This window comes from Uranotaenia lowii, chromosome 2 (assembly GCF_029784155.1).
Source record: "Uranotaenia lowii strain MFRU-FL chromosome 2, ASM2978415v1, whole genome shotgun sequence".
In the NCBI taxonomy this organism is placed as follows: Eukaryota; Metazoa; Arthropoda; class Insecta; order Diptera; family Culicidae; genus Uranotaenia; species Uranotaenia lowii.
This window is the reverse complement of record NC_073692.1, coordinates 292,643,208-292,664,469: the sequence shown is the minus strand read 5'-3', so window position 1 is coordinate 292,664,469 and position 21,262 is coordinate 292,643,208. Positions and strand designations below refer to the sequence as shown.

The 21,262-nt window shown below is 33.9% G+C and overlaps 1 protein-coding gene across 4 annotated transcripts in view; it reads right to left on the bottom strand.

Moving 5' to 3' along the window:
• Positions 1-21,262, bottom strand: part of LOC129748797 (A disintegrin and metalloproteinase with thrombospondin motifs like) — a 633,996-nt gene that overhangs the window by 441,373 nt on the left and 171,361 nt on the right. For all 4 annotated transcript variants that reach the window (XM_055743549.1, XM_055743550.1, XM_055743551.1 and 1 more), the window contains exon 3: positions 16,818-17,417. In XM_055743549.1, the coding sequence (XP_055599524.1) occupies positions 16,818-17,417 (600 nt within the window). The remainder of the gene's footprint in view (positions 1-16,817; positions 17,418-21,262) is intronic.

Below are 21,262 nucleotides of genomic sequence, written 5' to 3'. Positions count from 1 at the left end.
GGAAATTTTATGAATAATCACTTGTCCTAGAAACATCCATGAGGGAGAATGTTATGAAACTTAAGACAGTTACATTAAGAGTTGCTAATAATAAGATAAAACGATTTTTTTTTCGTTTTTAATTATTGGGTATCCTTTTTGATTCAAAAGTTTGGTAGAAACTATAAGAAGCAATTTTCGTCATTTTCGATTCAAAGTCTGCTTCGAGTTCTGGAATTTGAATTGAAAAATTTAACTGAATTGTGTTTTTAACTTGGTATAAAATTGGTAGATATTGGGATTTGCCGACCGTGGTCTAGAGGATAGTTTTCAAGTCTTCTAACCCAGAGGTCATGAGATCGAATTTTTGTCACGGTTTTGTGGGCTGGTGGCTTTAGCATTAACAATATGCGAGCCATCATATCCTCAAAAGATGTACGCTTAGTAATTAGATCTCTGCAAAGAAACATGAAATTTCTCTAATATCCTATATGCATGCAATCATTTTTTCAATTGGATTAAGTAACACTGATTTGGAAAATTGTAACTTCTTTTGTCAAACATATGGTTTATCTCTGAACATAGCCGTATAAACTGGGGGGGGAGGGGAGTTTATGGGTGTAACACCCCCCCTTGCCCTTATGAGAGTCCAAAAAATGTCAAGCAAAATTTTCTCCTCTAAACTCAAAATTTCAATTCTCAACAAATCAACTGAAGTGAATGAAGAGTAACAATCTCGACTCAGAACTTAGGCCAAGACCTCGAAATCTTATACCAAGTCCACAATTCTAATACAGTTTATCAAAAAAAATTCTCTCGATAGATATTTAAAAACCTTACTCGAAAAATGCTATCAAAAGGTATTCACAAAAGAAGTTGGTGCATGAATTTTAGGTTCAGTCCTTAGTCTCAAATATCGTATTTTCAGAAAGATTAGACTCGTTTTGGTTGCCTGATTGCCCTAATTCTGCCCGAATATTTTACTTTATTTGGGAAATTTAAATTAAAAAAAATTGACATTGCGTGATAATTACTTTGCATTTTATGTAAAAAAAAATTCTTGAGTTTATCCAAAAAAATGTATTTCGATTAAAAAACACAACTTTTCGAGATTTTTTCTTGATTTTTTTAGAAGAATCCCCAAATATGCCTAGATATTGCCAAGATTTTAGGTTCGAAACTTTGAAATCGAGTGCTTGGATTTTCCAAGGTTTCAAGATAAAATATCCCGGATCCACCCTGTCCGAATAAGTGCGGAGAGTATCTGATGAGCTAAGATTTGAATCATTTCCAATGTTCTGGTTCAATTTTTTTTTCTTGAAAAATCAAAATTTGTCAAATGTTCTATTCATCATTGGGACAAAATCCTGCTTCAAATTTTGGTTTTGCATCCAAAACTAAAACTAGATTCATTTTGCATGATTAAATCTCATAATTACGGTGTATCAAAATAATTAAAATAACAAACCATTTCTAAATTTTGTATAGAAATTTTTACTCTTAGTTATTACGCAGAATTGAAACTTAAAAAAGTTCCAAAATAGTGATCCAGAATTGAAATACCAGAAGTTCATCATTTGGAATTTTCATTCATACTGACTAGTTGAATTACGAATAAATTATTTATGAAAGAATTCATATAAAAAATAGAATTCTCGAGTCAAAATTAAAACTAGAGAAATCTTTTATAAATTATTATATTCTAGCTATAATGTTGATGATGATTAAAACAAACTTGTACTTTTTCTTTAGGTTCTAGAGAATTCGGCTAGAATAATATTTTATTAGTATGTTGTTTAACATAATTTATATTGTAGATACTTCAAAAACCAAGATTTAAACAAAAATCTGAATGTATCGAATTCACAAGAGTCAAAAATAAAACTGATTCGAACCCCTAACTAGCTTTCCTTTTAGATGAATCCTTCAAATGAAGCCTTTAGAACCCCTCTAGTAATCTAGTAAATTTGTAAACTGTAAACTGTAAATATGTTTTCGAAAGAACATAATGACTTATACATATTTATATGAAAGAACTTTTACCCGAATTATGAGATACTCTTAATATCTTTTTTCTTTTACTATTCTGTATGTATGAATTTTTCAAGCACTTCATCCTACGTCCCTGTCTATGAATATCAGACCTATTATAAGCACAGTAAATTTAATAAATAAGAGTATAAAAGGATTAATATTATAAATTCATATCCCAAGGATCACACAGCTGGCCGAATACAAAGCTGAGCCAATAAAAAGCAAAGCAAAAAGTTCAATTGAAATAAAAATTTATAACAATTGTCATATTCGTTGCTGTTAACTTTTAAATGTAGTTGATATGGTTCGTAATTTTTTATGCGTTTATCTTTCACCTTTTCTCTCGAACTTCAGAAGAATGTTTTTAGAAAATCCTGGATTTTGGCCAGAATTGCCTGTATATTGGCCTATTTTTGAGCTGATAATTTTTAAATCCGATTTCCAAATTTGACTAGGTTTTTGGGTTATGTCCGGATTTGCCAGTCTGGATAAGTTCAGTAAAACATCTGGAAAGCTTAGTCCATAATGAGCGTAAAGTAAAATTTCTAGAAAACTTTTGATTATGAATACCTAGGTGAATTACGTTTCGAAAATGGTTATTAAAATAATGTTAGTAAACGCTGACAATCTACGAAGATCTAAATTACGGTTTAAAATATCCATTAAGAAGTTTTTGGAATGTTCATTCGACTAAGTTTTGAACGTTTTGACCACGTCCTCCTAAATGTTTGGTCTAAAGACTGTTATATGACAAAAAAAATTATTAATATATTTTTACACAATATTTGTAATAAATTTCAATTGTTAGATTTTAAACTTTCGTCCAAATAAGTACTAAAAATTTGTCAAAATTCGAAAAAAAACATCTAATATGACAGGCAATATGCTAAGCTTGCCAAATTGCCCGGTATAATCCGGTGAAGCCCGTTTTTTTTTTATACAAAATTTGGATAAGTCCGGTCTGGCATGATTGCCCTGATTTAGTTCCCACCCCCCACTTCCAAATTTTGCTCGAATTTTTTCAACTTTATTTGCAAAATCACCCAAAAAAAATCTAATTGAGTTATTTTGTATTATTTTTGATTTTTGCCCCCAAAAACAAAATGATTTTAAAGAAGTTTATTCAGAATAATCATGAACGGGTTTTGGAAAAACGACATACAATCTGGCTATGTGTTTATGTGCTTATGAGTCGATAAAAAAATTTCCAATGTTTTTCTTCTTGATTTTTTGTCGAATAATTGTAAAGTTGTCACCAAATATACCCGAATATTACTCGGATTTTTGGTTGAAAATTTTGAAATCAAATGACCGGGTACAGACAGGTTTTTTGATAAAAAAAACCTGGAATTGCACGGCCCGGATACGTGTAGGAAAATTTTGGCAACCTTAGTAGAACGTCTAGTTTAGCTAATATTTTGAATAAACTATAGGTTCATTATTCGTTGGAAGCTAATTTAATTTCCTCACATATACAAGTCTATGTAATGTACAATAGACTCAGTCGATTTAAATTCATTTTTGTATTGGTTCAGAACTCATTCTTAGTTTTTAAGTAATGTTTAAAGGGGTAAACTGGTTTTAATGTCAATTTCTAAATGCTTTTTAGAAAATTTGGATTTTTTAGTAATTTAGGATTTTGTACGTCTCGGTGGTCGAGTGGGTTCGATTCCCATCTCGGTACTGGGTGTTAAATGATAATCTTAAGTTGTCCGCGTCATTTATTCAGTCTGTAAAGCCTAAATCGGCTTACATGGTGTATGTCTTATATTAATTTTATTTGATGAACTACTTAAATTATTCAAAAGTAACAAAAGTGTAACAAACTCGACTCCAAAACCTCAAAATCTCATTCCAGGACCACAATTCTACAACGGATTTTCCAAAAATTTCTCACTTGTTGATAGTAATTGAGTCCCAAATGTTTAATCCCAATAATGTTAGAATAAATTTACCAGATTGTCCGGATTTTGACCAGGTTTGCTCACTCTATTTGCAAAATCAAACCAAAATTTCAATTGAGTCCTTTGAATAATGTATCTTGCGTCCAAATCATTTTTTTCAAACAAATTTTGTCAAAATAAACATAAACGATTTTCTGGAAGCCTGAATTTTTTTTTGATGATTCTGAAACGGTTAATGTTTTTAAAAAAAAATTATAAACAGTTTTCCATGTGTTTTTCTTCTTGATTTCGTTGGAATGATTCCGAAATTTGCCATATTTTCAGTTTGGATCATCATCATTTCAATCTGAAATTTGATAAATTCTCCATATTCAAAACTCATAATTTCGGATTATGAAAAAAGAAAATATTTAAAATTCAAACCATTTTTTACATTTGGATTAAGAAAGTTTCATGAGTTCAGAATTGAAAAATGTGAAACAATTTCATCATTCACAATGCTATTTAAATTTAAAAGTTTAATAATTTAGAAAAATCACTTTGAAAACCATACATTCAAAATTCAAAGGTTCTGATACAATTTTCGTTTTTTGATTTCCAATTCATAGGATTTCTTATCTGGAATTATCAGGTATCAGGTATCAGAAAATGGGTAGGCTTGATAGCGGCACGTTATCCAAACAAACGGGAAAATTGTGCCTAGCCTTTTTTTACAGATTTCATCATATACCTGAGAAACCTGAAAACCGTAAAAGGATTAGAAAATAAATAAATATTTAGGGCATAAAGCCGATCCACGTAGGGATTTTGAAGCCTTGAAGCTTATAACCACAGTGGGTGAAAAATGACAGATTGTTATTTTAGTTTAAATTCTTAGAATTAGATACACTTATAACAGGATAGGCGAGAGTACATAAAAGCTTTCTATCAAACGAAAATCAGGCATATATGAGCTAAAAAGAATCATACATTATTGATTCACAACTACAAAATTCAGGAGATTTGAATTTACAATGATCAGAAAATGTTCTAACCAGGATGCTATAATGAGGGCAATTAAACGATTTTATAATGGCAAAGTTGGCCTTTAGCCTATCCACATAGGGATTTTTAAGCAATGAAGCTTTTTTTTTAATCATAATATTGGAAACAAGGACTTTTTTTTAACTTACTCTGTTAAATTCTGACAAACATTAAGAAAAAATGTAGTCGGGCAAAAGAGGGACATGTACACACTAAGTGGAAGGTAAATATAGGTACAATAGTACCTCTGAATCATAGCTTAACCATACAGGAGACGATTCAGAACACAAAGTTTTGATTTTATATATTTTTATTTAACTGACCAGTTAGCGCTCTGGTTAGACGACTACAATGAGCTTCTGTGACTCCAAATTTGAAACAAGTGATATTAACACTACACGACGCTGTAGCAGTTGATTCCAGAACCAGGATTGACGTATGATACGAAATATCAGAGTACGATATTAAAGGAGCTTCGACTCTTCTTAACACTATAACCATTCCAAAGCTAAGGGAACATGTGTCAATACAAGAGAAGTGACATATATCAGGTGAAATAGATATGACTGTCGACATGCGATACAAGTTTTGATCAGAAGCTTGATTTAATAGGGAATTTTAAAGCCTTTTGGCAACCTAAAAGAAAATATTTTTTGAACATTTTTTCCATGGAAACGATGCTTGTACGGCTTGAATGATTGAATAACCATGACGCAATTTTTACAATTAAATGTCTTTATATGAACGGACATTAACCTCTACAAAATTCTGTTACCAATCCAAAGATAGAAGGGACTGAATACTTGTCCATTATAAAGAAAATACACTAATTTTGCGCTTGACGTAACAGATATTACTGATATAATTTAGATCATATTCTTCTATGATTTCAAATCGGTTATTATTAACAAGATAGCCAAAAGCAATTGGTCCGTAAGCGATGCGTTTGCGATTCACATTTGAACACTTGTGAAGAGATTTTATTGAACGGAATTACTAGGAAAGCAAAGAGATTAGTTAAATGAAAAATCATATTCCAAATTGGTAAAACGAGAAAATATGGAAGAATACAGCTTGAGAAAGAAAGAAAATATTTAAAATTCAAACCATTTTTTACATTTGGATTAAGAAAGTTTCATGAGTCCAGAATTGAAAAATGTGAAACAATTTCATCATTCACAATGCTATTTAAATTTAAAAGTTTAATAATTTAGAAAAATCACTTTGAAAACCATACATTCAAAATTCAAAGGTTCTGATACAATTTTCGTTTTTTGATTTCCAATTCATAGGATTTCTTATCTGGAATTAAGATTATGATTTTCAATTCGGATTCAAAATGCAAAATTCAGATTTGGAACTTAAATCCAAGGTTTGTTTTAAGATTTAGCTCAAATTGATGTTTTATAATCAATTTTAAAATATCAATGTTAAGATTCCATTAAGGATTCAAATTGAAGGAGATTGCGGTTTCAAAATATTGATTCTCGATTCAAAATTATAATTCTAATTTCAAGCAAAGTCAGTCTAGAAACACAAACCTGGAGAAAATTACATACAAAAAAATAAAAAATCTGCATTAATTCAAAAGAATTTGTTTGTTTTTTTTTTCTAAATGAAACGTTCAAAATCCTTTTTCTTTGTTTCGAGTATAGTCGTAGTCTACCTCATTGTGCCGTTGGCGACTTTTATCAATGATGTAGTTGGCGCACCAGGCATCGAAAAACTTATCTGCAACAACTGTGTTCGATGTTTACTCTTGCGCTCAAACTCACGGACATCAGCTTAGAAGGCAACTGGTTAACAACTGAGCTAATAGGCAACTTCAAGGACTTATTTTCAAAATAAATAACTTTTAATTTCATGTAGATAATCCACAATGGGTGCACGGACTCACCGCAGTTTTGCCAACGTATGCGCTGAATTGCATTCTTTAGATCATGAGTTCGGCTAATCTTCAATGCAAATCACCACATACCCGACACCATGGCTACGTGTGAACTGTCATGTAATGAATGTGTTTAGTGTACATGTAAGTCTTATTTGGAGAACGAGACTATCAGTTCCGCAACCGTATAAAATTCATCACATTTTTAGTGTTATGAATCTACGACAGGCATTCCGCACTCGTGTATATACTTGGCCAGCTGGCAACTGATTGAACACTATTATTATATAGTCAGTTATAAGAGAAAACACTTATGGGATTCGAACCCAAAAGCTTTTCTTACCGATACCGGGAATCGAACCCAGTATGCCTGGCTTACCAAAACCAGACTCGCGCCAGCCTATCCGCTAGACCAAATCGGCGCTTGTTTTGTAAAATTTGCAATTTAATATTAAAAAAAATTTCAAAAAATATAAATAATTTTAGATATACCTTAAGGAAGGCCAAGGCCAAAGGCCGAAACGTCGGGCAAATTGTAAATTCTAGTAGTTGCTTCCTTCCGACTGAAATGCCAATTTAAATTATAAAGGAGTTAATAACATGTCTTTTTATTCAATGAACCTTATTTAAAATTAACTTTTTTTTTCAAATATTTAAATGAAGACCTAATGGTTTTCGACTATTTTTCCAGCCTTCTACATTTTCAGTAAGCGTTCGCTCACGAAACGATATGCGGAAAACGGGTCCCAAGATAGGAAAAAGCTAAACGATGCAACAGGGCTTTCGGACCCGGCCGAGATAACACCGCAAAAGTTTTATATAAATTGTAAGACTGGTTGGTAACAAGCAACAACAGCAAGGGGAAAACAACAACAACATCGATAACAACATCATGCAACTTCGGCATTGATACAACTAAATAGACTCAGAGCAACTTGGCGCGTGCAAAACGTCTAGAGTTTGAGTAGGAAGAAACATGTCAGTGGGAAAGCAAAATAAACGCGAAAACATTCAACTGTGGTGGAATAATATAAATAATATTTAAAAAAAAACCCTAATTTTTAGAATTTCATAAATTTTAATTAAATGATAAAAAACAGCAAATTTTGTCAAAAATAATAAATAACATTTGAAAATCAGTTTTAACCATTATTAGTTCAGAATGTATCACTGTGCTATTAAAAACAATATAGAAAAAATCGTAGTGAGATAGCAAATTTCTCAATCTGAGAAAGGTCGAAGGAAGGCTTTTGCTGAACCATCATTGCATTGCAAGGTGGAGATCGGAAGTGGGTGGGAAAAAGTAATCGTCTGGGTGAGCCTATCTGATACTCAATGATGATGATCATGACGGCGATGACTATGATGCCTAGACTATCTTGGTTATCGTAATCCTCTTCTGTCAGTCATTAAGTCAAACGACTGACTGAGGAAAATAGACTTGCGGAAAGGTGAGCAAACATAGACTTAGACACTTAATTTGATGAGAGGAGAGTGAGCTGTTGGAAGACGGGTAGATAACACGTGTTTTTTTAGCGTAACACAGGTATTTGTTCCAATTGCGGAATACTTCGAGAGTTGTTTGATTGTTGTTTTTCCTGTGTAGACATTGATTGCTCCCCTATAGATGTGGGCCGCTCGTAAATGCGAGCAGTAGACCAGTAGGAGAGTGTGAACGTCATTATACCAGAGCTTCAACCATTTGAAAGAAGATAGCTTTATTCTTTAACAAGTTTATGAATAAGAAGAAGGATGGGTGTTCTGGATTTTTTTTTTATGGAAATAAAGGGTGACAATAAAGTTTCCGTACTTTAAAAATGCTTAAATTCCTCTACCCTGCCTGATAATTAATCAAATATATGCACCTGAACTGCCGTTCCAAGCCAAACTATCCCATGCGACTTTTGAGTCTTTTTCACTTTTTTGATGGAAACAATCTCTTTTAGTATTAACTTTCGAATAAAAACACATAACAAGTATACTTTGTTCTGAATTTATACGAAATTTTCATCAAAGTGGTTGTCTTTATGTGGATGTTTCTACGCAAAAATGTCACACTAGAGAAAATTCTATGAAAAATGCAAACTTTATCAAAAAATTCTCTTAAAATGAAATTTAACTGCTTAATATAATGTAACTCAACTAGAAAAATACAAAAATAGTGGGTAGGGGTGAAGCGAGGAGCCTTCAGTGATATACATAGAGAAAAATTCCATCAACACTTTTACCAGATCGTTACTCAAATATACTTTTTTTTATAAACAAAGAGGAACGGTTAAACGGTCTTAAATTACGATTCAACTTAATTGTTTGGGGAAAATATAAATTATGCGAGCTTATAAAATGATATTGAATGTGTAGCCGTGTGACAGTTTTTCGTAAAACTAGCATCGGTGTGCGTTCTGATTCTACGCAAAAGTGACCCAAAAAGCATTTTTCACTCTAATTTTCAATTTGTTGTAGGTAATGTATTTTTGAACTGTTTACTACAAAAACACTGTCGATGAATTTTCAGATATAGAGAAATATTGAAAATATAGCTGAAATTTCAATCACGTGTTTCTCATTTGCACGTTTTTCACATAGGACAATTGTGCTTGGAACGGCAGTGTTTAACAAGCAACGTGCTATGGACTCTTGACGAAAACTAAAAACGACAAAAAAAATTAAGATGGGCTCAAAATTCCCTCGCACGACCTCAATACACTTCTTCAGTCAGTTGCGAACGCCTCCGAAAATTCTCGCTGGCACTTTTTCCGTAAAACTCGGTCAGTGCCATTTCAAGGTCATCCCCGGTATCACACCGTACAGCTGGGAGTTTTTGATAACACGGGATGTTCCTTTAGGTATAGACCTGTGAATTTGGCAGGCAAGTATTCTTACCCTTTAGGGCCCAAAAGCGGAAAAACTGCTTTTTCTAGATAACAATGGTCGATATTGCGGATTTCGTAAAGCTTCAACCTACTGGAGCAATGAATCCACATGTAGCAGTATTGGTCTTGAATTTGCACTAAAAAACAGCACGGAGATCCTCCAGAGATATTGTTGTACAATGCTTCTGATGGCCCTACTTCGGCAATTGGTGGGTATTTCGAATTTGCAACACAAATATACGTGCAAATATACGTGTAAACATATCGTATATAATGTAGCAAAACCAGTATATACGTATCGTTTTGGAGGCCATATAGGTACATTAGCAAACATATTCTTGATTTGGATTGTATTAAATTACGATTTGCACGATTTGTCATGCGCATCATTTGCGACTACCCTGATTATTTTTGGAATACCTATACTATGACAATTTACATCATCATATAGATGATTGAAGTTGTAATATAAGACATTTTTCGTAAAACTATGGAAAGTTTGACGACTTATTTGGTCGTCTTTTGCGACTTTAGTGCAGGGCTCTAATTTTCCGTCAGTTGAATAAAAATAAGATTATTATTTTTTTTGTACTTTAAACCAATTGGTTTATGCATCCCCAAAAATAATAAAAATAAGATTATTTCAAAGAAATGCGTTTTTTGCTGTCAAATTCAAGTTTATATCGTACAAATTTAATATTTGCCTGATTGCTGGTATTTTTCAAACGTTCATGAAGTTATTGTTAGTACATGGACTTGATCCACTGACGATACGATCTGCAGCTCATGATGGTTCCTCGACGCTATTTGGAATAAATAAATACATGAGGATTTGCTTCAAAGGCATTAAACCAAAAGCAAATCGTATATTTCTATAACTTAAGTCTTTAAGATCGTAGAACACGTCACCGATGATCTAAAAATAGATCAGCATTTTGAAGCCTCTTTAAATACTAGTCTAATCATCGATGTCGTATTATCATAAACGATTTTATTGAACTTATATGTATTCTTTTACGATTGCCAGCAAATACGTTTTACGAAAATCAGACATGCGAATTAATTGGCATAGGTATACGATTACATGCACATTATTACGAATCAATGCAGTTATAAACGATTTTATAGCATATATCTCCAAGTGGCAAGCAAAGTCGCGAGCTGATTTTCTTTCTGCTAAGATCCAACACCTGGTTGTTATCGTAAATTGTATTTCATGTTAAAAAAAATCTTAATTTCGAATAATTTTATGCATAGCACGACAAACTCTGTCAATCATGGCTGATCATCGTCTCAGACAACCATTTGGTGGGTATTTTGAATTTGCAACACAAATATACGTGTAAACATATAGCATATAATGCAGCAAAACCAGTATATACGTATATTTTGGAGTCCATATAAGTACATTAGCATACAATTTCTTGAATTGGATTGTATTGTCGTAATAAAATCATGCAATGTATTTAAATACGATAAAGAATATGCATGGGCCGAACATTGTAGGTGCAGATCTACGAAAATGAGTTTCAATTACACTGTATACGATATAATCTGTAAAATAAAATACGTCTTCCGGTTGTCTGGGGTATATCGGTCGTTTCACAGATTTTTTGCAAATTATCGTACACATAGGTCGAGTTTATATGTATGTATGTATGTATGTATGGTTCCCCCATCGGTAGCAAGGTCCTGCCTATGTCTGTGTGGCTTGGCCTTCGAATTTCTTCTAGGGCTTCCACGGTCCGATGGTTCGTCGAAGGAAGGCATCCAACCCTCAGAAACCTACAATGGCCGGCTACCCGTGCCGCTTGCAATACTTTCATTGGGTTATCCCCAGATGCATTCCTTCTAAAAATATAAATATTATAAAATATCTAGTGGAAAGGAAAATATTCAATAAATATGCAGTTATATAGAGTAAACAGTTTTCTTTAATAAAAGGATACGGACCTGGAAAGAAATTTTAAATCTACGGCAAATTTTATAAATAGGTAAAGGCATAGTTTATATGGTAGGCAATTTATTAATTTAATGTTGATTTATTTTATTATGAAAAATGATTCGGTGCCACAGGAAACTAACATTGTGTCCCTATCTAGCGATTCGAATATCTTCACCGGATAACTGAAATATTGAAGGTTCTACTTAAATAGCATAGAACTGCATTGCAATTCATACTAAGTCAAATTTTGAATTATCCTCAGCCAAGAAGAAAGCTCATCACAGGGTGAAAAACAAGAAAAGGAATACATCAAATGGTTATTGGGCTTGTGATATAGCTCAGTTGGCAAGTCTGTTGTCTTCTGAGCAGATGTCCGCGAGTTCGAGCCCAAGAGTAAACATCGAACACAGTTGTACCGGATAAGTTTTTCAATAACGATCCGCCAACTGTAACGTTGATAAAGTCGCGAATGCCATAATGATGGTAAAACGACTATAATCGAAGCAAAAAAAAAAAAAATCAAATGGTTAGGTGTCTGTGAATGATGAAATTAACAAAGATATTCTTATAAATGGAATTTCCTCACCGGGTTCTGTTTCGCTCATTCCGGCAGCCTATCCGTAGCCGCCATCATTCAACCAACGCCGACAGCCAAGCGGTTTAAACAGGATTCGGATTTCGGATGTTTGACCCGATGACACTACGCTTACACACATATCTTTACTCCAGCTTTTAAGTAAAACTCATTGATGAAATACCACACAATGAAAAGCAAACGAAAACCGTACAAATGTTCCACCCACAAACAACGCAAACCGTTCGATATTAATGTGTGCGTAGACCGAACTTTTTGAGCCTCCGCCACCAGTAATTTTCTCGCTCATAAAAATGCACATGCAACAACAAGACCGCGTAGAATTTCTTGCACTATAACTCCGCTTGGCACCATCCGACAAAATATGAACGCCCATTCTAATATTTCACAATTTTCAATAAACAAAATACATCGGCGCGAATCACAAACTGCAAATTATTCACTGCCCGTGAGTCATTCTATCGAACCACGAAACAATTTTTCAAAATTTCACTTCTACGGTGGCCGCAACGCAATGTGATTAATCCCAATTATTTTCGAAAAACGCGTCGGATCGCTCGACAACTATTAAGTATGCCTCGATTGGTGAAAGGATAAAATTCCTTCCTAATGTTTCACAACTTTCTTAAACCACCCATGAATTAAAATACATCGACGCGCGCCGCGACCGGAGATACCGCAACGAGAGTACACATAGGTCGAGTTTATATGTACATAAATACGAGTCTCTCTTCTTGTAGTAATAAAATCATGCAATGCATCTAAATACGATAAAGAATATGCATAGGCCGCACATTGTAGGTGCAGATATACGAAAATGAGTTTAAATTACATTCTATACGATATAGTCTGTAAAATAAAATACGACTTCTGGTTGTCTGGGTATGTAATAGAAAACGATTAGTTTTAAAACTCTATTTTGATTCAGCTTTAATCGCCTGTATAAGCCCAGTATACACAAATTGTATCAGAAATGATAACTTAACCCTCCGTTTCATGATTTTTTATTTTTCTTTAAAAATCGTTTTTAACACTTGGAAATGGCGAGTACATCAAGAAAAAAAATTAAAATAAAATACGTTTACATACGTTTACGTTAAGTCGTTTACAATGGTTTTGCAAATCGCAATTTCAACTACATAGTGAAAAGATCGTATAAAATGCAGGGGATTCCAAAATCGTTATCCTCCGATAAAATTTGCAGATCAAACAAAACACCCGTGAGTGAGAAAATCATCCGCAAGCACACAATACTAGCAGTTATCCTTTTTCATTTTTGCTCTCTCTTAGTTGTGCATTCCGATTCAAATTTTTCTTCTCTTTGAACGTTAAGAATAAGTTCTCACGGACAACTGAAAATGTCTTACTATTTTGCATGAAGCTAAAGGCGTGGAGAGTCAGAATGGACGCAAATAGCTGAAAAAACACTCTATATGCGTTTGTTCACTTGTTCGATTGATTCGTACAGAACAAGGTTATTTGTGCCCCCACGCTTATTTGATGTTGGGCCATCTTAATTCTGCCAATTTTTGCACATCTTAAACGCTTTCTAGAGACTCAGCCTCAATTCGGTCTAAGGAGCTGATATTTGGTACCTACTGAAGCTAATAATGAGAATTTTTTTAGTTCAAATGTAATCCAGCTTGGAAACGACCCCTTTTGAATACCATTCTTCAGGATTCGTCTTTTGGATGCAACAGCTAATTTCGAAATTTGGAAACCAGTAGTATGGCAGAACAATCGTAAGATTGTTTGGATTCCCTCAAAGTCAAAGAAGTTTATTTGCCTTAGAGGCTACTTTGACAGGATATTAGTTTACTCGAAACTTTATTTTAAAGGTATGAAGGTAAAATAAATATATCTGGAAAGTGAACTTTTGAAAAATGAAATATAAAAAAAAAGTTTGCCATACTTAACTTTAACTTGAAAAGAAAATTCATAAAAAGGCAGACTCCAAGGACAACAAATATCATCAATTTTAACATAATTAAAGTGTCTTCACTAAAGTTAAACTATAAAAAATCAACAGTGTGCGCAAAAAATATAAATTAAAAAAAAGTTGTCTGAAGTACATAAATTACTACAATTACTAGTTAAACGTAGTTATCCACTTATTTAGCGGTAAATCATCTCATTTAAAAAAAAAATCGAGTTTCTATCGTTGCATGTAAATAATCATAGAATTATCATATCTTATCAAGTGTAATACTCAAGTAACCAAAAGTAATATTTTTACTTAAATTATGGCTTTAAAAGTTACATATTTGTTGAAAAAGAGTAAAAACTATCCAATTCCAGAAAGTTAATTAAATGTTCTCATTAGGCCGGAACCAATTTCAAATCCTTCTTTTGTCTCTAGGGGTTGGAGCATCGCGTTGGGGGAAATATTAAAAAATAATGCAAAAAACTAATAAATTAGAATAAATTGCACAAAATCTTGTACGCATCAATGTTGCATACATTATCATTGCACAAAAATGAAAAATCAAGTAATTTTAAACCGAAAAATTCAATGAAATCAAGAATACAAAAGGTGATGAAACTCCCATCTTTCACAATTTGTTTGTTGCTCTTGTAATCATTTGAATATTTGACAAATTTTTCGAAATTTCCATAAAATACTTCAAACTTTATTTATTTCCCCCTTCGTGTTTTTTTGGAAATTTTGATGGGGGGGAGGGGGTGACAAAAGAAGAAATTGATATTTGTTCCGGCCTTAATGAACTTGAAAATTGAAAAAAGGATTTCTATGTACGTTACATGTGACTAAAGTTATAAAAAGTGCACAAAAGTACCGTAATCCGGGGCAATATTGATCAATTTTTTCAATATATTTCAATTATTTTTACTGTTAAGGGGAATTTGGCATGTTTTATATTTTTAAAACCAGTACTGGACTCCTATGAACGTAAAACATGGCTGCAGAAATTTATAAGACCTCTTTAAAATTGATTTTAAAATCTATTTCGTCTCTGTTCAGAAATTGATGCTTTGGGGTGACATTGATCAGTCTCAATTCTGACGGTTTTAACAAGTTTTCTTGGTCATAAAGGATACAAAACACCTTCACAACATTTACAAATGCTAGTTTATCAGTTTTACCTTGGTTTTTATCGTTTTATTTAAAAAATATTTATAATCGAAAAAAGAATTATGATGCTGCCTACATTTAGGGGCAAAAACAATTATAATTGCTAAAAAGTTTGAGCTTCAAAATACAAATGAAATTTTACCTTCACACATTCCCCTAGGTTCTACCACTATATCCATTTTCATTTTTTCTTCAAAATTAATCATTTGATAGGGTTCCTATCCATTTGTCCAATGCGGGCTTACTCTTGGAAAATGTCCTTATTTTTTAAATATCAAAAATTTATCATTAAATGGCTATAAAAATAGCACTATAACTGTTCATATACAAAGAAAACAAGTTGTTCTTTCACATTCAACAACCCGTTTGCTTCTAAATGCTTTTTGGTATCATCAGGAGAGCTGTTTGTTTGCGAGCTTTGGAAATATTGATATTTTAAGATTTTGAAATTGGATTTTTTACTAGCAGAAAAAAAATTCAAATATAAACCAAATTTTGCCTATTTGTTACTCAACTAATAGGCTTTCAAACGCAGAAAACAGTTTTCAAAAATACAAGCTACAGACTGAGCTATTGATGATAATGTGGAAAAGTTTATTAATGGTCAAATTTACCCCGGTGATCAAAGATACCCCGTTTTACGGTACTCAAAACCGAGTTCAAAATGCATTGAGGTGCATTCTCTTTGGCTGTCTGGTTGGATGGCTTCAAGTTTTAGTATCAGCTACAGTAACATCTAGGCATTGTGGTAGCGTGTTCGATTGAGCTGCATAAAATGTACTTAGGATAAATGATTGGCTTACGCATTTCGTACCTGTTTTATGGAACTTTCCTTGAGTAATAATGCGACTAGGAACAGAATAATTAGGTGTACTTTAGACCGCTGCAAAACATAACTTTTTGTTCCCATACGATTTTGCTTTTTGGGTCACCAAGCATCGGTGTAAATTTTAGATTGATTGATTCCTGTATTAGCGCAACGTGTTTAACTTTGTGTGGAAAATGGTATGAAAGAAGAAATTTTTACATATTTCATCCAGAAAATTCAAATTAGAAATGGAGTTTGTCTTCAGTTATTGGCATTGCCTATTCTTGCTACAATTTTTGCTAACATGAGCAGAAGCTGAGTATTTCATAAAAATATGATAAATATTTCAAAATAAATAAATATGAATCCACTGCTAGTTCGAGCTTTCAATAATTACATGAAATGTTTTTTCCAGGGTTATGTAAATAAAAAAAAAGTCATTGGCAAAGCAGTTCTTTTTGCGATTCATGAGTCAAAGTTCGCAATGAAATCTGTATTTATCGAAAAGGATCTCCCATTTTGTTTGATTTTACACTGAATGACTTAGGAATTAACATGAAACTAATAAAAACAGAATAGAAAATCATAAACAGTAACAAGCATTAACCCTCATCTGACCCAGAATTTTTTAATCATTATAGATCCAGGCGTGTCAAAGTTTGATTCCAATCACTCACCTCATCGTGTATCTCCTCGTAGACCAATCCTTGCGTAGCGTTGGGATCAACCCGAACGTTCCACATGCGCAACGAGTGGGGCTCTCCTTGCCGGAACAGGCCTTCCGTTTTCTGCAACGTAAGGTTCACGCTGTCCCCGAAGGCACTGAACGAAACCCGATGCTCTTTGATGTCGCTCAAGCTCACATCACTGATCCCATTCACTGTCTCACTATCACTATCTTCTCCTCTCGCATTTTGCTGCTGAGGTTGCACTTCTTCCGGCAACTGGGAACTTTGTTCCACCGGCACCGGTCCAACGAACTTCCTCTTGGGAGGAAACAAACTTTCACTCACTTTCCCACTAAACGGCACTTTGCTCAGATCTTTCTTCACGTGATGTTTTGAGGATGCTGGGAGGTCGTTTCCTCCACTAAATGCCGGAAAGGAATTGGGAGGCCCACCGGTGTCTATACTACGTTTCCGCCTCTGATGGAGTCCTAGCCGGAGAGGGGCATTCGTGTGATGGGTTAGCTGGACCACCTCGTAGTGTGGCACCGCACCCGGATGTTCCACGTGAAAAACCTCCCGCAGTTGGTCGGCCGACATCTGCAGGTGGAGCTGCAATAGAATGAAACATATAAATGGAATCGATTAGTTACAGTCTTTTTTAAGTGTACAAAATTGATAACACAAGGTTATAGTTTTTTACTTATTTTGTTAGTTAATCCTGCATTTTCAGCTTATTTTCAAAAAAACATGATTTTTTTCAGGATATTTTACGTCATTTATTCTAAACCAGATTTTGAATACAACGTCGATTAAATGAGCACCGTCACCTGATAGGCAATTCAGCTCTTTCGCGGGCATTCTGCATAACATTGGTCAGCATTACAAGATTCTTAACGGTTATTCAGCAAACAGCCTCCATTTGATTTTTTTAAAATGTTCTTCTTTAATGTTTTAAATCAAAAATCAAATTCCTTTAATCTCGCGAGAAAATTTGACTTCTAAAGATTTTCAAACGATCTGTGTGTTAAGCTGATTTTCTTGCGAGCCCCTAGAACTCATCCACGGAAGATTTTCTAGACCCCTTACCAGAAACAAAAAATATGTTGAATTTTGCAGAACAAAATATTCTATTTCCCCCATGCAAACCAAAAAGTTAGAATAAACTCTTGTGAACGTTACTTGAAACTTCTGCAATAGAAACCTAAGTTAAGTTTCGAACCAAAACGAAGTTTTTTTGTCCCCAGGTTTTGAAAAACTCAAAAATGACACCAAATCGACTCAGTCTACTGCTACCTAATTGAAAACTCTTATCGAAATTTCATTTTTTATTACTTAAGTAATATCGTTGCATCCACTGTTTGAGAAACTTTCTCAAAGTGGAAAGTTTTAAAAAATTCAGGGGTTGTGCGACTAGGAATTCCTCTGAGTTTTACACAAACTTTTGTGGAATGAGTAGCTTTGCCCGGTTTTATCCGAACTTTCTCGGTTAATTGATTCAAAATTTAGGAAAAGTCTGATCTGTTCCGGATGTCCGGATTTCATTGCAAAAAAATAAAGCCCGGATGTTACCCGGATCATTTTATTTGCTGAACAAAACATTAAAAACAACAAATACGTGAATTGAACTATTTTTTTTTTAATTTATACGTTTCAAAACGAATTTTGGGCAGGTTTTGGAAAAAAAATCCGGATTTGCCCAGTTAGTAATATGTTATGTCATGTCTAAAGATGAAAATATCGAAGCAAAAATCCTTCCTATAAATACGTGCTCTATACGATCATTCGTAAGGAGAATCAATCACACTGAAGAATACAAGTCTTCGCAAAACTTACACGTTAAACAAATATTTACAAATTAGTGTGACACGTTTCCACCGTTTTATTTAAAATTTAGGAAAAAAACTTTATTAATCTTTGATCGGCACAAATATTTCACAACGGTTGCTTGTTTGACATCTGATCCCCGACTTCCGGCTATCAGAACTTCAAAAAAGTAAGCGAAAAATGTGTTATTTTTTTCTCGCCCAAACAAAATTGCATGTCTCACTCAAATCCAAACGGGCCGCTAAAACCCAAACAAATGACACACGGCTAAAGCTCGACAAAATCACTGGAACGCGTGTCAGCAAATCTCTTATGACATCGATTAATTTTCCACAACACCAACGATCGGCCGCGACGAACAGTTAAGAACCATTCATGTTTATTTCAGTGCCAGGCAGGAGTAGTGATTAAGTTGGTTGATTCAATTTTTTTTTAGTCGTTTCAGCATTGCATTTTACAAGCTTGGAACGAGTTTTGTACCAGTAAAGTACCTCTGCTAGGACTAGGTACTTGCTAGAAGTCCAAAATTGGCCCCCCTCAGATTGAAGGATATCCGGATCGGCAAGACCGTAAACAGATAATGGCGGCGGCGGCGGTTTTTCGAAACATGCATCGATGGAGGCAAGTTTGACCGAATGGATGAGGAAGGATAGCAAGTTGGGTGTTAAAATAGTATCGGCCCACCAGTAAGCTTTAGTATCTAGAGAGTGCGGTTCATTTGAGACAAAATGGTCTGTTTTGGTTGGGAGATGTCAAGAGTCAGTACGTGAAGAAAACAGAAGCTGTAGGCCTCTGTAGGTCTAGGTTGTGCCTTGGAGAGATCCGTTTTGTGGTCCTATCCTCGATAGCTTGAAGGTATCGGAACAAGTTTTTGTTTTTCGATCGAAGGAGGGAATTCCGATATCTTGAATCAGTTTCGAGTGATATTTTCAAGGTTTATTGAAGGGCGGTTGTAGCCTTCAAGATTTTCGAGGGACCCCTTTTTGCAGATACATTTTGATGGAGTGCATGTGAGTTTTTGGAACTAAACTCATAGTAACACTCCAGTCACGTTGCTATTTGTGTAAAGCTAAAAAACATTTGCTTGAAAATATTGACCTCATCACGTGTTGCAATCTGCATTTGAAAAAATTAATCAAAACCAACATTTCTTTATTGGTTTTAATGGAGCTCTTTGAAACAACTTCAACTTCAAACAATATTGTTCATCAGATTTATCGTGAGATAAACAATATCGTGTACGAATGCAATTCGGAAGTAGGGGAAGAGGGGGCATAACGCCCACGTTAAGAAAAAGCCTTGTTTTAGAGAACATTTGAAAAGATTAACTTTAATTTTCGGATGTGTTTGAAAGTTTGGTTTATTTTTTGTCTAAATTTAATAGTTAGAAAAACTGGAAGGTCAAAAAAGGCCACAAATTTAATGAAGTTTGAAGAGTAGGTTGAAAATTGGATTTCAGATTCAGTAGGGGCATAATGCGCATATGTGTGTACCCAATCGTGCCATTTAACGTATAATAAGTGTTTATTGATTCAAGTGCCTCCGAAAGTGTTTGCCAGGTAAAAAAACTTCTATTCTACTCCACAGATGGAAAAATGTATTGCTACGCGCAGTGCTGCCAGATATACTGAAACTCTTGTGAATAGTTAATTAAATCTATATTAAATTCAGGAATTTTAAATATATTCGTTTATATTCAAGTTATGTTTTCCAATACAACATATAAATATCTTTAAAATTGATATGATGAAACTGCATATACATTTAAACAAATATGAAACATGCTTAGAAATAAACGGACATGGCGCGTTTTGCCCTACCTAGACATGTTTATTCAAAATCATTCAAAATAACAGAATAAATAATTAAATAAGGAAATTTTTCGTTTTGTGATGCTTCTCAAGACCAATGGTCATCATTGTAACAGATGTCAGGTATTTTTTTTGACGATAGATGCCGTAATTCCTTACGAAAGTCAAGGCAAAAATTCCAAAGAATATGGCTTGAAAAATATTTTTGGATTTTTGCAGGGATTTATCGCATATTTGATGCTAATTTTTTGTACAAAAGATTTCTACTGTTAATTAGAAGAAAATTACGTACAGAATTCTTTAAAAAAGTGTATATCTAGCTAGATATTGCAGTGGCGCGTTTTGCCCACACTGGGCATTATACCCCCAGTCCCCCTATGTAAAGGAAAGCTGCTCTGTGGACAAAAACATTGGACGATCTGGTGGACAAAACTTTGGACCGAAAAGTCATGCGTTCTTACGCCAGTAGGAAGACTGTCTCAGTTTAAGATATGATCAAAAAAGTGGAATCTTTTCTTTGCACTGTCCATCGTACCAAGGTAAGATTAGGTCTAAAGTCATATTAAAAGCAAAAGAATTCGAAGCGGAGTCCAAAACAAGCTGCTTCTATCCAACCAAGAGCTCGTAAATTAAGTATGATCAACTGAAGTGCGTTATCTTGGACAAATTTAATAACAAAACGCCTCTGGGTAAAACACTGTTCGGGGTGATCAACGTGTTGACGAGACGAAAAAATATAATTTTTACAGAAAAATGCGGTAAAAATACAATGGTTTAACAAGCCAAATGTAAACGTGGCAAACTTTCCGAATCACTAAC